Genomic DNA, 16,181 nt, shown 5'->3' with positions numbered 1-16,181 from the left:
GGCTTGGTGAGAAAGAGTGGGTGAGGTGGGATTCTGGGACTCGTAGTTCGGGAGAAGGCCTCGGGAGCAGGTGTAGTAGCTTCTGTGGACTGCGTATCCCAGAGTGCAGCGGCCTCAGCAACACAGGAAAAGGAACGGTCAGCAGCCTATCTGGTCAGGGAGGTGTGGTGAGCGATTAGCAGTGCAACCAATCACGGGGCAGGGATAGGAGCCAGAGCAGTGGGCTGAAAATAAGAGGGGGGGAGGGAGGGAGTGGAGGGGTGGGGGTGGGGGGGGGGTGGTAGGTGTCTGCCTGTGTGGGATCAGGCTAGGGCTTGTCTCTATGACTAGGGCCACTCGGAAGTTTCCTGTCTCCGAAGGCTGCACCACCGAGGCAGGGCCCTGTCCAGACACGGAGGGCGGGAGGACAGGCGGGGGAGGCTGACCGCACGGGGCCTGCGGAGCACAGGCACACTTCAGCCCAACTGGTAAGAGCAGACACTGCCGACTGACTGTCCACTCACTCGTATCGCTTCCTTCTGCGACAGGGGCCGAGTAACAGCAGCAAAAGGAAAGCGCAGGATATAAATAATTGGATCTTTCCGAAAGGGACGGGGCCTAATACTGTACTTGACCCACTTACAGATAAGGAAGAAACGCAAACTACCGTGGAAGTTGCATTAGATGTTGCCACAGATGTCCACGGGGCATTTGGAAAGATAAAGTTTACGATATGTATTAGTAACTCCATGTTCGTTTTCACATTAAATATAGTGGCCTCACGAGCAATAACTACAACGGCTTGACAACTGTTTGAGGTCAACGAGGTGTTGATGGCGTCTATGAAGAGTGTTGCTCTTGTCAACAGCAGTTAATGTTGCCTTGTGTTTGTCCAGCATTATCGGTTCAGTCGTCAGAAATATTTCTGTTATGAGTACTATTCGTTGTATTAATATTTCAAAGTTGTAACCAATGGAGCACCAGTTAGAATGAAAGGAAAATATCTATTGATCCACGTCGATGCTCCTTCCACGTGTTACTTTGTTTCCTCTTTTCCGACCTCAGGGAAGCGTTTCGCCAGCGTTCCGCAGCTTGACGGGGAATGCTTAGTCCTTTGTGTCATGCGCCCTTTGCAAAGGCGTTCATGGTGGGGCTTCTAGTTCACATGCGCGTGCATACTTTTCCAACCTGTACTTGTTGGACTTGTTCTGTACGGTAAGGTGGGGGCCAACAGGAATGATCATTCCATTGCTGGCAAAGTCTTCAAAGGCCTGCTTGCTGTGTTTTGCGTGAGTTGTCAGAGCTGAGGGTGGGGGCTCCACCAGCCCTCCGCACCCGCTCTACACGCCATGTGGGATTCTCCGCTCTTCCTGGGCAAGGGGTGCTTCGTCCCGCCCGGAGTCACATGTACTGCATGCGACATCAACTGGAGTTCGGTCTACGGGCTGCAAGTCACTAAGTGCCCAGCTGACGTTCTGCTGAGAATCAACCGGTTTTGCAATCAGCCGCAAGCCTTTAGTTAGTCACTTGTATGTTGGTGAGGAGCAGCCAGCATAGCAGGATGTGAGATGCTGTTCAAAGTGGAACTGAGAGAAGCAGCACTGGTGCTAGTAGGTGCAGCACCGGTAGCGCAGCTGTAGTGGCGTAATAGTAGCGACGGCTTCGGCAGTATCGCTGGGTCACAGGTGCGGACGACCCTCCCGTTCCCAGCATTATTCATTTGTTTAGCTGATGCCTCTGAACAAAGGAGCTTACGATGATTTACCCATTTATATAGTTGGGGAATTGTTGCAGGAGCCATTCGGGGTAAGTACCGTGGTCAAAGGCGCTACAGCAGGATGTGGGATTGAAACCTGGGTTCTTCGAGTGCAAGGTGGCAGCTCCAATCACTGTGCCGCCTGCCGTCCCAGCAAAGGTCTGGCTGTGCAAGCCCGCTCTTCTGCCTCTTGTCTGGACTCACGCTCCCGTGTCTGGTTCCTGCATCTCCTTCCTTTAGGGGCATCGAGTTGGGCCACGCTAAACAATTTCCCGCAACTCGCAGAACCTGATCTAATTACAGGCCCGGATGCATTTTTGGGGGCCCCTGTTGTCACTCTGTGGTTTAACTACCAATAACTAGTAAGCTGATATCTCTCCATCCCCTAATTGTTTTTTTTTTTTTAAACCCAGGGATTTTGTTGCAGCCACCCTCTATTCTTATTCGATTGTCTATTTGCTTTTGATTTCGCGCAGCGTAGATGCAATGTGGCGCCGAACCAGAGCCTTTTAAAGCTTTGGTCACTTAAATTGCGCGTGTGAAACATCGTTAACCGTCCGCATTACGTTTCTTTTTTAAGGGACGCTCGGGTGTTCAAAGATATTGCGCGAAATGTCTGTGGTAATATGGGAATGTCCTGGTGTGGCGGGTGGTGTGTCGGTTTTGTCTCGCTGCGTTTAGCAGCAGGAGACGGAGAAGGGGAAGTTGGAGGTGGTGGGCTGACGGCAGGAGATCACAGTGCCGTGCAGCGTAGCGTCTGGGATCTGGTCATCTGATAACAGAGGGGGTTCTGTTACATGCCTGTTGGAGACGCGCAGCAACGCGTGTTCCTCTGGGTCGCAGCCGGGCAAAGCGGTGGGGGGGGCGGGGTGGCTGCCCAGATAGCCGCTGACGTGGGAGGAGTGCTTTGGAGGGGCTGTCGGGCCCTTCTTTTGGGTTTTTTTTTCTTCTTCTCTCCCCTCCCCGCACATGTGGTTTTGTTTGCGCTTTCTCACTTCCTGAAAGGGCGTTCTGTGAGAGACAGATGTGGCGCCCCGAGACGAAGACGCTCCGGCTCTTTGAAAAGCGGCACGTGAGCGAACGTGGCCTTTTCGCGTTAGGGAACCGGCGCCGCAGTTCCGTTACCATGACCTTCGTTCCGATGACTGTCCTCATGGCACCTTAAACAATCTAGGACCTTTCGATGCGGATCGTAAAACGCGAACGTCTTCCAAGCCATTGTAAAATTTTATGGACAAACGCAAGTCTATGCAGCACGATCTTTCGGGCTTTAAGCGACGCCTCTGTTGGGCGAGACAGAGAACAGGCAGATCTTCATAGAGCCTTATATTCCTAAGCGTTACCACCAGTATCGTTCCGATTCCTTGATGCTGTCAGCTGTGTTCGGAGGTCTAAGGAGCGCTCCATTAGACCTTAGCTTGGCGGTTGTTGTGTAACAGCAGGTTCTCGATTGGGTTACTCAATACCTTTCGGGGCCTACGAGGGCGGAAGTCTTCTTTCTGGCTGCATCCTGGCATGACCCCAGCAAAAAAAAACCAGCCCCATAACTGGTTTTATCAGTCGTCCTGCCTCTTCCTGCTTGCTTGCTGCCCGGTCGACGGGGCTTCCTACGAGGCTTTCCAGTAATGACTCATGCCAGGGCCTTGCTCAGGGCCCCGTGCTTCTTGGAAGTCGCCACACCCCTCGTTGCATTTCCGATTATCCCCTAATATCCCGCGGGCTCTGACCTTGAACCTTCCTTACCCCTAGCCCAGCCGTTCCCCTCAACGGTCTTCAGCACTCGCTAATCAGAGGGGTATGGAAGGGATGAAGTGTCAGGAATGATAACGCGCCGTGCCCTAATTCTGCCCTTGCTGCGCAACGTCCGCGCGCCACCGCCGTTGCGTCCTGTGACCCGTTGCACAGGTGTGCGAGGCTCCGCGCTGCTGCGAGATTGTTGCCCACCGCCGCCGATCAACACCGCGACGGGTGTCACGAGCACGAGACGAGAGCCGCAGCAATAAAGCGGACGCTTCTTTCCATTGCTGTCCCGCAACTTGCGTTGTCCGCCTGAAGGAGCCTCGTGAATGTGTCAAGGCGTATGTTAGTTCATTCTGTAAAGTTCAGGAATGCACATTGTACCCTGTTTACTTCCCATCTTGTAAATCTTATTTGAAAATTAATAGTTGCCATCCATGTCGGATTTCTTTGCCGGAGTTTGTTGTTTTTCTCACATTTTTCGAGTTTTGTCCTGTTTTTGTTTCTCTTCAGAGGTTTATGAAATCCAGATTATTTTAACACAATGGATACAATTCCCAAGGCATGTATTGCCATATAGAGTGCTGAGAGTAAACTAGAGAGGAAAGCATTTTTAGTCCATACAAGGAAATTGATCCTGAATTCGACTCTGGGAGGGGGGACTGGTTACTGTAGGGTACTTGCTGGTTACTGGGACCAGTTACTGTGGTTGCACCAGCAAGAACAGTGTGTCGTTAGGCGTTCGGCATGTGACTTAACGCTCAGAAAGACTCCTCTAAGTAGTGGTTTGACTTGCAAAGTGCTCGTCGGCGCCTGTGGCCCCTTGCAGCTCTGGGAGGCGAGCCGCAGTGAGGAGCCACTGTGGGGTATGTCACGGCCCCTGTCGCCTGGATCCAATGAATAAGTGATGGGGAATGTTCACGGTGCAGAGAGGTGTCAGGATCGGGTTCATGCACACGCTCCTTCCTCCCGCTCGTAGCCCTCGGGTTATTCTGGGACAGTGTCCTGCCAGGCTTCGGTGCGCGCTTGGGTTCCGGAGAGCTGGTCCAGAGGTGCCGGTCTGCTGCTGCTCTGGGCTTTTGAGGGGTTCCGCGGGCCGACGGGAACCTGCCGTAGGCACTGTGCCCTGTGTTGGCTGGGAAGGCCAGGAAGGGAATCCTTCTTCTGAAGACTCAGTTTACCTGTAGCTAATAGAGGCAACTATGTCTTCTAAAGCCAGCTGCTGCAGAGTCCCTCATGATATGCAAATGCGCTCCTGATAAAACGGCCAGTGGGCAAATTCTCTTATCAAGTGCACCTTGTAAGAGCAGGGGAAACACACCTGTGTGTGTGTGTGTGTGTGTGTGTGTTCCAGTGCTCTTGGACATGGGGACGGGGTTAAAGGCGAAGGACAACAGGAACTCATCATGCCTCCACAAAGCAGTGTTTGTACCGGAATTGGGTGCTCAAGCTACCGGAGACATCCTATGTTTTGTGTTGCGTGTGAGGGACAACTTGGGTAGTGAGCAAATGTGGAACCGCGGGTGAACCACCGCTGCTGCCGCCGCCTGGTTCTCGCTGCCCCGGGTCACTGTGACACACAGGTAGCTCCTGAAAATGTGCTTTGCACGATGATGCGCCTCCAGGTGGTCCCTAACTTTTGGCTGGAGCTCGGGCACACCGTGGCGACTGTGTGTGGGAGGCTGCGGATTGTGTGTGGGGTCTTCGTGTGCAGGAATGTGGTTTGCATACATTGCTCTTATAGGGAATAATCCCCCCACTCCCACTCTTACTGGCAGATGGACGGGCGGGTGGGGTGCAGATTGAGCGTGTGCGCATGTGAGCATGCGTGTGAGTGCGCGTATGTGCCGTTTACAAACTGAGGAGGGCGACTCTTCCGAATCCCCCCCCCCACCTCCCCACCCCTTCTGCCAGCTAGTCGATTATTTTAATCCCCCCTCCAACACGTGAGCGGGTGGACAGCCTTTCCCAAAACTTGGCACATGACACAGGGTGGGGTAACCGGCTCAGACCGGATTGACAACCTCCCTTTTTAATACCATTCTCTCACAGCTTGCAGAGCATGTTGTCCTCCTCCGGTGGGTTTTTTCCACTGTATAAGCTGCCGGCAGCACCCCCACCCCTTGCCCTGCCCCCTCGTGCCCCTCCCCACCAAACCCTTAACTGCCACTGAGCCCAGCGCACACGCCACCGTGGCCCACATCCGCCGCGAGCTCAGCTCCACGCCCCTCCCCGCGCGTTCGCTCCCTCCCGCTGCGCCGCCAGCCAGGTGGGCCTGGAGCTCAGCGTTACCTAAGAGCGGGGTGGGTGCGCGGACGCTGTGCTTGCGGCCGAGGAGGCGTCCGTCACGTGCCGTCACGAGCGGGACGGGAGCTGCCGTGCTGCCGTGAGAGAGCTGGGCGCCGACTGATCTAGAGTCAGCGGTGGAGTGGCTTCTCTTTGATCCCTTCAGGCCTTTTAATTTATGTGTCACCGGTTCCGGCGAAGCCGTGACCGCGGCGTTCGGCCGAGGTCGGGCTTTCATTTTGGGGTGCTTGCGGATGCCTGGCTGGGAGGACCGTGCCGCTGCTTTTACGGGATACTCTGCCTATTGGGCTGCGCGTCACTGAGAATTCAGTTCCCCTCAGCAGGGGTGTCAAACTCCGTTCCCGGTGGCCTGTGGGGCCAACGCTCGCTCCCACCCTCGGCGCACTTTCTCGCATTAGCCATTCTCAGGCCAGCGTGTTCTTTGCACGTTTACCGCTCGATTACTGGAATAAATAATTTCTCAGATACGCAGCAAAAGTGCTTGTGGTCTTTACATGTTCCCGAGGAGCTTCGGCACATTTAAATATATGTGAAAATATCCAAATAAATGTAATCAAGACTGACGGTTTGGCACCTCTTCTGCACCTGGTTCTGCAGACTGTTTTAGCGGTTAAGCTCACGATCGAGTGAAAGTGTGGCTTCCCAAAACTTCGGTGTGTGCGATAAGTCGACGAGAACCACCTTTTGCGCACGCTGCGGCAGTTTCTGTAAGGCTGATGTTTCTCTGGAATAATGGTGTACGCTGACGTATTCGTTTAGCAGAAGCTTTTCTCCAAAGCGACGTACGTACATCTCGGAGAACAAGTACGGAGGGCGCCTTGCATCAGCAGAAGGAGATATGTGGGTGCAGACACGTGATTCCAGAGTACGAGTAGCTGCATATAGGCTTTTCCATGATTCAACAAATTATTAAAAATTACTAAACATAAACGCTTCCACTTTTAGCCTCCTGTTTACTAGGAGTGCTTAATAATTATGGGTAGGACCGGCATTAAGGCCACAGGCGGTTATTCCATTGCTTTGTTTAACCACTGTTCTGTGACTGTCCATCAAAAAGCCACACCAAGGCGGTGCTGCTGCTGTGCCCATCGGAACAAACCCTCCCGGCGGCGGCGCCAGTGTCGCTCGTTCTTACGGAAGCCTGCCCTTCTGCTTCTTTGCAGAGAGGCAGACGCACAAGCGGCAGGACGGACGCGCGGGTGGCGGCTGGAATCGGCGGCTCGGCGGCAGGCTGGTGGAAGATGTCGCTGGGTGCCGGAGGAAGGGGGGGGCGGCACGGCCGAGCGGGGGCCGGAGCCGCCGAGGAGGGGCCCGTCGGGGTCCCGTTCCCGGAGCACAGCGCGGATATCTTGTGCGGCCTCAACGAGCAGCGTCTGAGCGGTCAGCTGTGCGACGTCCTCCTGGTGGCGCAGGGCAGGGAGTTCCCGGCCCACCGCTCCGTCCTGGCTTCCTGCAGCGCCTACTTCCACAAGCTCTTCACCTCCGGGGCCGCCGCCGACCGCCAGAGCGTCTACGCCCTTGACTTCGTGCGGGCCGAGGCCCTGTCGGCCCTCCTGGAGTTCGCCTACACGGCCACCCTCACCGTCAGCCACGCCAGCGTGGGGGAGGTGCTGAGTGCCGCCCGGCTGCTCGAAGTGCCGCCCGTCCGGGAGGTCTGCACACACCTCCTTAAGACCAAAGTCCTGTCCCCTCCGGTACGTCCCCGCCAGACTGTGCACACACCGCTCGTACGCTCGGGCTGATGCTGCACTGCTCGCTGTCAAACTGCCGCTCACACCCTTCCTGCACAGCGCTGCTCTCACGCTTTACTTTCCTCTCCCTCTTCTCTCGTTGTGAATCAGCCTCTAACGGCCACAGGGGGATGTCTAATTTTTAACCATAAGCCATCGTATACTGATGTGCTTTGTATCAGTAACGGCGCTTTCGTTGTGCGATGCAGCTCTCCTCTTTTGACCGAGGTGCCGATGGTCGTTACGAACCCGCAAAATCGTCTTTGTCCTGCTTGTGCTCGTAGGCGGGAAGCGAGAGAGGAAAGGAGGAGGATGGCGAGGACCTGGTGGAAGGAGGCGGAGGGGAGCGGGGCTGCCGTCTGCAGGCCCAGGAGTACCTGGAGTTCTTCCAGAGGGGGGCGCTCTGGGGCAGCAGCTGCAGCACGCCGGAGCTCAGGGACCCACCAGCACAACTGCACTTTAACCAACGCAACGGGGCGGATGGCAGGGGTTCCCCCCTGGCGCTGGCTCTGGCCCAGTCGGCCCCGGCAGACCCCGAGGAGGACGACGACGAAGACGGGGAAGGTCCGCCGGCAGACGCCAGGGACCTCTTGGCTTGGGCCAGGGGCAACGGAGGAAGTGCGGCGCCTCCTTTTTACCCCCCTTCCCAGAACGGACATTACTACCTCCAGCCAGACAGCAAACTGGAGCGAGAGCAGGAGCAAGAGCAGGAGACGGAGATGGACCAGAGCCCTGATGTGGGAGCGACCAGCGTCCTCTTGCGCCACATGTTGGACTCCATGGGGCAGTCGGAGGAGCTGCCCGACGGCGAGGACCCCGATGTCGAGTTTTACTTGAAGTACTTCAGCAGCGTGCAGCGAGAGGGCATGACTGCCGGATCCCAGAGCCTCCTTCCCCTGTGGACAGCGCGCGGCAGCGGCATCTCGGCCACCGGCGGCGCGGCCAGCGGGGAGAAAAAGATGCGATCCAAGGCCTTCCAAAAGTGCCCCATCTGCTCCAAGGTGATCCAGGGTGCGGGCAAGCTGCCCCGGCACATCCGCACGCACACCGGCGAGAAGCCCTATGAGTGCGCCATCTGCAAAGTGCGCTTCACCAGGTGAGCTGCGGAGGGAGCTGTGTGTACCGAGGGCAGAACGCGTTAATGTACATCACTTGAGCCGGAGCGTTGAAGGAACCCCGGCAGGGAGAAGAGTGGGCCTCGTCATTTATTTGGCACGTGGCTCTTCGTTTTGAAGCCACCTGGCCTGGTGCGGAAGATGCGTGCCCGGTAGGGCGATACGCGAGCCTGACGGAACACGCGGCTCGGGTTTTCTCGAGCTTTGCTTTCCCGTGCGTTTCCAACTAACCTCGCACTCATTTCAGCTCTGCCCGAGCATTCGCGTGAAATACAAGCTGTCTTTGTATCGAACCCTGTCCTAACGGGTCGAGTAGCCGTGCCAGCTGGATGTAGATCGGATGCTCGACAAAGTCGTGGGACTGCGGCGCAGGTGCCTGCAGGGTTGCATTGTGCCTCTCTCTACCATATCGCACCCGAGCCTGCCACAAAGAGCGTGCTCGGGTCCATTGTACGGTTTCCGTATCTACGTCGGTGCAGGCAGCAGTTACTTGCGAGGCACACGCTGGTACCCACAGCGCATGCGTTATCTACGTTAGTCAGGAATGCGCTGCTGAGATGAGCAGGGTGTGTGTTGCATACCGAGTTTTTATTCTAGGTATTGTACACCTGCCCTCCGGTGAGCTGCCTACAAATTGCTCGCAAGGACTGAGAGAATCCCACGGCCGATCTTAATCTGGTGTGCAAATTCAATAGAAGCGGTTACTGTAATTTAGGTCAGGTTTGATTGGTGTGTGGGTTTGATGAATCACTCCTGTGCCTTTTAATAATTCACCCCTATCAGGCTGTCACTTGACTCGAAGGCTCTGTTTGCCAGGGGCGCGTTAAATGACAATATAATGCTGTAGATACCAGGGGCGAAGTGCGGATGTTTGCGTGGAAAGAAGAAACCTTTCCTCTCATTTGCCCGGCGACGCTGAGTTTGAGCGCTCCGCGGACCACGTACTGAGATACGGCGGGGGGTGTGTGTGTGTGTCTCTCTCTCCCACAGGCAGGACAAGCTGAAGGTGCACATGCGCAAACACACGGGGGAGAAGCCGTACCTGTGCACGCAGTGCGGAGCCTCCTTCGCCCACAACTACGACCTGAAGAACCACATGCGCGTGCACACGGGCTTGCGGCCCTACCAGTGTTCCAGCTGCTTCAAGACCTTCGTGCGCTCCGACCACCTGCACCGGCACCTCAAGAAGGACGGTTGCAACGGCATCCCCTCCCGACGGGGCCGCAAGCCACGCATACGGGACCCCGCTCTCCTCCTCCAGGCCGAGGCCGGACTCCCGGGGCCCGGTCCACGGGGCGGAAGAGGAAGGCGGCGCCTGGAGGCTCCCGCCGCCGTCGCCATCGCGACGGCAGACCCTCGAAGCCCCACGGACAGCCCGAGACAGCTGGAGGAACTGGGGGAGGCAGGGCAATGATACGGGGATGAAGGGGAGTGGTGTCGAGGGGGGCTGGACTCCCAAAGTTGCAATGGCCTGGGTGAAAAATGAAACAAAAGAACAACTAACTACTCCTCTATATACCAAATCAGGGTGTCATGGTCTAATCTTACGTTTGTTTCTCCATTTGCTTTGGACTTCGGAATAACCACACGTGATCGGTGGGCCGGCGTAGAGCACTAAAATCACACACTCCTGCTGCTTCTTTCTGGGCTTCGTTCTGTGTGGTCTGACTTCTGTGTATTGGCACGAGCTGTGCGGCAAAACCAGAAGTCTAGGAGTAACTATGCAGCTGAAAGACATTTTATGGCTTTTGTTTACATTTGAGGAAACACTGAATACCCCAGAGCAGCCTTCTGAAAGTCCGAAAAGCGGTAACGCGTTCCCGTCGGACTGGTTCAATGAGAAAGAACGTTTGCGTCGAAACGGGGAAGCGACCCGCGCATATTTTGCGTTTCTAGCGCACACGCAACAAGACGAATGCCATCCGACATCCGCACCTGATTATATGCAAGGATGCAACAGCCATGCCGTCGCACCGCTGCGATTCTCGGCGTACCAGAAAGAACCGGACGGGAGTTTGATTTTAGTGCTTCTCGCTTTGTGCGAAAAGTTCCATCCTTTTCCAACGGGAAGCGATGAATGGGAGCGACTTCCGCCGAGCTCCTTCGCGAGGCCTGGGGAGGGAATCGGGGAGCCCCGACTTTCTCCTGCACTACAACAGACCTTCCACCGGGAGGGCTGGCCACTCCAAGTCCCTCCCCTTTTTGGCCCCACCCCACCACATCAGCTTTCTCATCCCTTTTCTGATTTGTCTTAATTTTATTGCATTTTTTTTTTTTTCGCTGTTGATGTTGATTTTATTTTATTTTTTGTTTGTTCCTTATTGAGTTGAACGCTTGGGTACTTGACACTTTAAGTTTGTATACATGTATGTACATTAGGTGGTGATCGCAATTGTTCTTTTTTTTTTTTTTTTTTTTTTTTTTTTTTCTTTTTTTGTAAGAGGCCTATTTCCAATTGGCTTATTCCTTGAACTTGATGTCACATTTCTCAGAGAGCATGAGACCAGGGGTGAAAACTGTGGAAATCTAGGAAATGGTTTTACAGGACCCGAATCTCACTTTTAACTCAATTAAGCCATTTCTCAGACAGCTGAGCTGGAAGTCACTATTCGGAAGAACGAGATGGCTGCGGCCGGCTATTCGGAAGCGCATTTGGCTGATTTTGCCTTTGCTTGCGACAAAGGGGGTCCTGTTCTCGACCAGCTTGTGACATAAAAGGGAAGTAAATGTCACTGATTTGATTGAGAGAAAAGAGGGAAGAGGGAGAAACATGCACATTTTGCCCAAATTTGCACATGCTTGCCGGAGAAATCTGACCAAAACGTGTCGTACTTTGAAAGAGGCGGGAGGAGAGCGTTTATTCCAGTCTTTAACCCCGGGACCATGAAACCATGAAGCAACCTGTGCAATGAAGAGAGCAATAAGTACCTGTCTGAGCTGGGAGGCCAAAAAGGAGCACGGCAGAGTTGCGTGGTGGGGGCCGGGTCGGGTCGGATGCGGTGGGGTCGGCCTGGCCTGTCACTTTTTTGCACTCCGAAATCTAATCCCGTGTTCTTCAAGAGAACCTGTTGTATTGCACAGTCCAGTGAAAGTAGCAGTGAGTGGCTGTGCAGCATTCCCTGCTTTCAAAGCGCACTTCCTTGCTGGCGTGGCGCCGGGTGCCAGAGCGTGGCACGCTAGGCTGCTGGGGGGTGGGGGCAGAGTCTGCTCTGGGGTGGGGTCTCCGAGGAGCACCATCGCAGAGATGACTCACCCCCTGGCCTGGAGCGCTGGCACGGCGACCAGCGGGCGTGAACAGGCACATCTGCCAAATCCAGAGAAGCACTTTGAACCAGGACTCGGCGTACCTGGGCGCGGGGGTGGGGGGGCTAGTGGGGGTCGACTGCACTTCTCTCTTTTTGCACAGCAACCGGTAACGTGGCCGCCTGGTGCTCGTCTCCCCGCTCGTATTCGCTTCAACAACGCCCCCTCCCGTGGTGTGCGTATAACGCATATCGAGGCCCTGCCGCCGCCTGTCCCTCTGTCTCTGTCTGTCTCTCGTTTACCGTCCGTGTACCTGGAGGGTTTCCGGGCGACGGGAGGGTCCGTTCTTAGATTGTATCCCCCACCACTGCCGTACTGCTGTGCCCCGACTATCAGTCCTTTGCACCTTACTGAGATGGAAGCAGGCTTTTGAATGCACTTTGTTACTGAGAAGGGCACTTTTCTCAAAGAAACGGGTACTTTGAAGCAAAAAAGGAAAGGAAAGAACGAGGAAAAAGTTGCTCCGGCGGCGGACGTTCGGCTTTTTTTTGTTCCCCTCTTTTTTTTTTTTTCGGTCAGTTTTTCATGACAGGCTGCCAAAAAGAAATGTACACAGAATCTCGGCTGAGAGATATTGCAGGGAACACAAGTGGTTTAGGAAACGGACGAGTCAGGTTTTGTGACTTAAAGAAATGGAGAAGAAAAAAAAAAAAAAAAAAAAACCCCATGTAACTGATTGCACTTGAAGTTAGATATTAAACATAGAGCAAGTTTTGTTTTTATTTTTAAAAATTCATGTCTTAAAGGGGGTTGAGCTCACGAGGGACGATGGGGTGTATGTGTGCGTCGGCTCCTTTAGTCTTATTCCCGGGCACAGCGAGCGTGGTCTTTGATTTGCCTTCTTCTGCTCAGCAGCCCAGTAAAAAAAAAAAAAAAAAAAAAAAATAGAGGGATCGTCCCCAGACAAACTTTTTTAGCAGCAGACACATTTTTCCCTGCTGGTTTAGTGTACTCTTTTGTCCTTCTAGGCTCGCTTTCCACCTGCTCATTTCAGGCAAACGCCTTTATTTATTACTACTATTATTTTAAATTTCCTCTCCTACTTGAAGCACGTTTACGCCCTGTGCTCGTCGCCGGGGAGAGACGCGGAGGTGTGTCTTGAGGTGAATGTAAATGAAATGCGCAGCTGAACAGATTTATCACGCCTCCCTGAAACTGGTGACTCCAGCTGGGTTTGGCTACAGCCCCGACCGTATCGATTAGAATTCCACGGGGACATCCGACCGATCCCACGCTCCCGATGGGTCTCGCGGGAGACGAGTTAAGAGGTGGAGACATGTTCCTTGGAGCCCTCCTCCTGCCCCCTGCACACACACTCGCACACTCACGCACACCTCCCCCCCGCTGCGAGGGGAGCCGCCTAATGCAGCACCCAAATCCTCTTACTTGCGTGACATTATCAGCCCCTACGGACCAGCGACCAGCAGCCTCCGTGCCATGGGCGGAGGGGTATTTATAAACCACGAGACTCTGGGCGCCATTGCAGGACATGCGTACATCCAGCCCGAAATCTCTTCGCCGCCACGCTTCGTTTCTTCATCCCTCCGCTAACGTTCTGCTGAAGCGCCCAGACTCGAAGGCCTTTCCGATCACTTGCACTTATGCGTTTCCGTGGAGTTCGACTGCGTGTAAGGTGCGAGTAGCGGGGGGGAGACATGCCTGCCGAGAGGACCAGGCCTCGTCCCCGAGCCAACCCCCTTGTACGTGTGCAACATTTTGTGTGGAATCGTACATCGCGTTACTTGAGTTCTTTTGTTTCTCTTCGTTCGGTTTTTTTTTTTTTCCTTAAACTGTAGGACCGAGAAATTTGTAGGTTTTAAAACGCTTCTGTTTTTTGTAATTATTTCACTTCTGAACGGTGGCTGTACAGCTTCTTAAGTGGGTGTTTTTTTAAATCTAAAAAAAATGAATTCGTAGGTTATGTGGGTGGGAAATGTGTGTGTGGGGGGGGGGGTGCGAAGCCTGACAGCACTGGAACTGGTGCTTTAGCCAAGGCAGCGAGAGTTTGCACTAAAATGTCCTTGTCCCGCCGGGGAGGGGAAGAGCGCCCCGCGCCGGCCCGGTAGGGGGCGGCCCTCCGACAACGGAACAGCTTCCATCACATCGCAGGCGGCTCCGAAAACTCACAGGGATGAATGTGTTACACGCCACGTTAAAGTGTGTACGTATGCGTGCTGCAGTCTTGCACGCACAAAGACTCCTGTTCTAGAAGCCAAATGTGCGGAGACTGAAACCATGTAGACTTTGTCCTCTTCTCCCTCATATCTGACCCTATGCGAGAAATTGCGGCTGGGGAGCATCCTGCAGGTCCGACTGAGGCCTCGCTTCGTTTTCTGGCAGAAATAGAGCGGTTCACCCTTTCTTAGTCTTTCTAGAATTCCGGCGAGATGCATCTGCGCGCAGCTGGAGGGACGGAGCCGGGCCCGAGCGCGTACCGGGGGTTCTGGGTCGCATCCCAGGCCGTGCGGCGTGAGCCCAAGACCAAGGCGCCGGTCCATTTGGCGAAATGGAAAGCGCTCTCGCCAAATCCTTCAAAAACGCATCCCGGTAGAAACGCCGGTCAGAAGTAGGGATTGATACCTACCTAGTGCGGTTTGGAACGTGAAGGGAGCAGGTGGAGACATCCCGAGCAGATCAGTCAAGAATACGTGTAGAATCGGAAGAGAGCTGCAGGACAGCCTTCGTGTGCTGGTCCGTGGTACCGATGCGGCCAGCGACGAATGAGAAGGAGCGGCAGGCCGCGTCACGCGAAACCTTGTGCAGCAGGTAAATGTGGTACGAGCAGGTAACCTGCTGTGGTTAAACGGTTAATGGACGAGTGTGGACATGGGTTTAGAGCGAGCGGAGACGGTAGAGTCGGCTCGTCGCGCGTCTTGCTGCTCCCCCTCTTCCTCGTTTGCCTGCATCCTCGGCCCCGAGTTGCGGTCGCTGTCCCGCCGCGCCGAGGTTTCCCGCGTCCCCCTCCGAACCGTGCAGAGTCCAGTAGTAGATTTACGGAAAGCGTTCACTTTTTAATGACAACAACCGTCATTATCGCAAACGGGTATGAGTGTGGCAATTATAACAGATTTTCTTCTTATTTTTTTACGTACGCTTGGCAGGAGCGAAACTGGGAGGTGGATGCAGACCTGTTGCGTCCAATTCCGGCAGATCGCCGTCTCTCCGGAGCCGCGGTGCGGCTTCGGCCGATGTTGGGGTGGTCCGCTCTGCCTTTCGGGTTGCAGCAACTTTTTATTCCACACTAAAATCTTGTAATTTAACTCTAAACTTCTCAGATGAGCTCGTGCTGTCCGTCGCCGTCGCTTACGGCTGTGGCGCCGAACACGTTTTACTCGCCGGGGTAAAGATCCGGGTGCAGTTTTGCCCTGGTGGGACAGAACGGACCCTGTGTGTGTGCGCGTGTGTGTAGCCTATGGCCTGGCTGCTGTTCTTACTGTGTCTGCGTGATCTCGCTGTGCCTGCCGACATGGTCGGGAGGACCAGGAGTCGGGGAAAGCGGAGGAGCATCTTTACACGTGGAACACGTGCGAGGGAGTTCGTCCAACTCGTCGTCCCAACGTAAAGGATACATTCCAGAAATTCATTCCTAACCAGGAGAGCCATTGGGAACCCTGGGGGGGGGGGAGGTTGATGGGATACACACAGGTCCAAGAAAACTCCTTTGCTTCTCCCTTCCTCCTGCCTCCTCCTGTTCCCAGTCCAACAGGCCGTGATCACGGCCTCTAAGAGTTGCCCTGCTGTGTGTTGTATGGGATGAAGCACTTTGTGAAAGGCCATCCAAAAACAAAAAAAAACGTCAATTTGGTTTTTACCGTCATTGTTTCTAGTCTTGTCGGTATGTTATTGATATTTGTATTATTTAACTGCAGTAACTAGATGGGGGGGGGGGGGGGGGAACATGAATGTTGGATATATTTGACATTTATTATCTCAATATGCCTGAGATGTATTGAGATTTAAATACATTTTAGATTTTTACTGCAGGCCCACGAAACCACACGACAGCTGAGCAGCAAACAGATTGTTATACTTTATTGCAGTAACACAGCAGAACCCCATCGGCGGCAGAGTGGGCAGATATACTGTAACCGTAGAGGGACCTTTGATTATTTTAAATTTTAAAAAAAAAGAAAAAATGAATATGCTTTCCACCGGTGACGTTCCGAGTCCCCGAACCCCAGCCAGCCCCTCTCCGTGTCCTCACTAAGTCGGCCTCTCACACTAAGTCCTAGAGGACAGTCTCCTTCACAACTA

General features: G+C 54.3%; 1 protein-coding gene across 1 annotated transcript; it reads left to right on the top strand.

The window, feature by feature from the left end:
• Positions 1–322: 322 nt before the first annotated feature.
• zbtb7a (zinc finger and BTB domain containing 7a) lies at positions 323–15,822 on the top strand. The gene is given in 5 exon segments (XM_018728080.2): positions 323–375; positions 377–467; positions 6,943–7,473; positions 7,794–8,605; positions 9,615–15,822. Coding segments are annotated over 5 exon segments (1,911 nt in total). The 3' UTR covers positions 10,039–15,822.
• Positions 15,823–16,181: the final 359 nt, after the last annotated feature.

Source organism: Scleropages formosus, chromosome 9 (assembly GCF_900964775.1).
Source record: "Scleropages formosus chromosome 9, fSclFor1.1, whole genome shotgun sequence".
In the NCBI taxonomy this organism is placed as follows: Eukaryota; Metazoa; Chordata; class Actinopteri; order Osteoglossiformes; family Osteoglossidae; genus Scleropages; species Scleropages formosus.
Note: the sequence above shows the minus strand (reverse complement) of the source record. Positions and strands in the feature narration are given on the sequence as shown.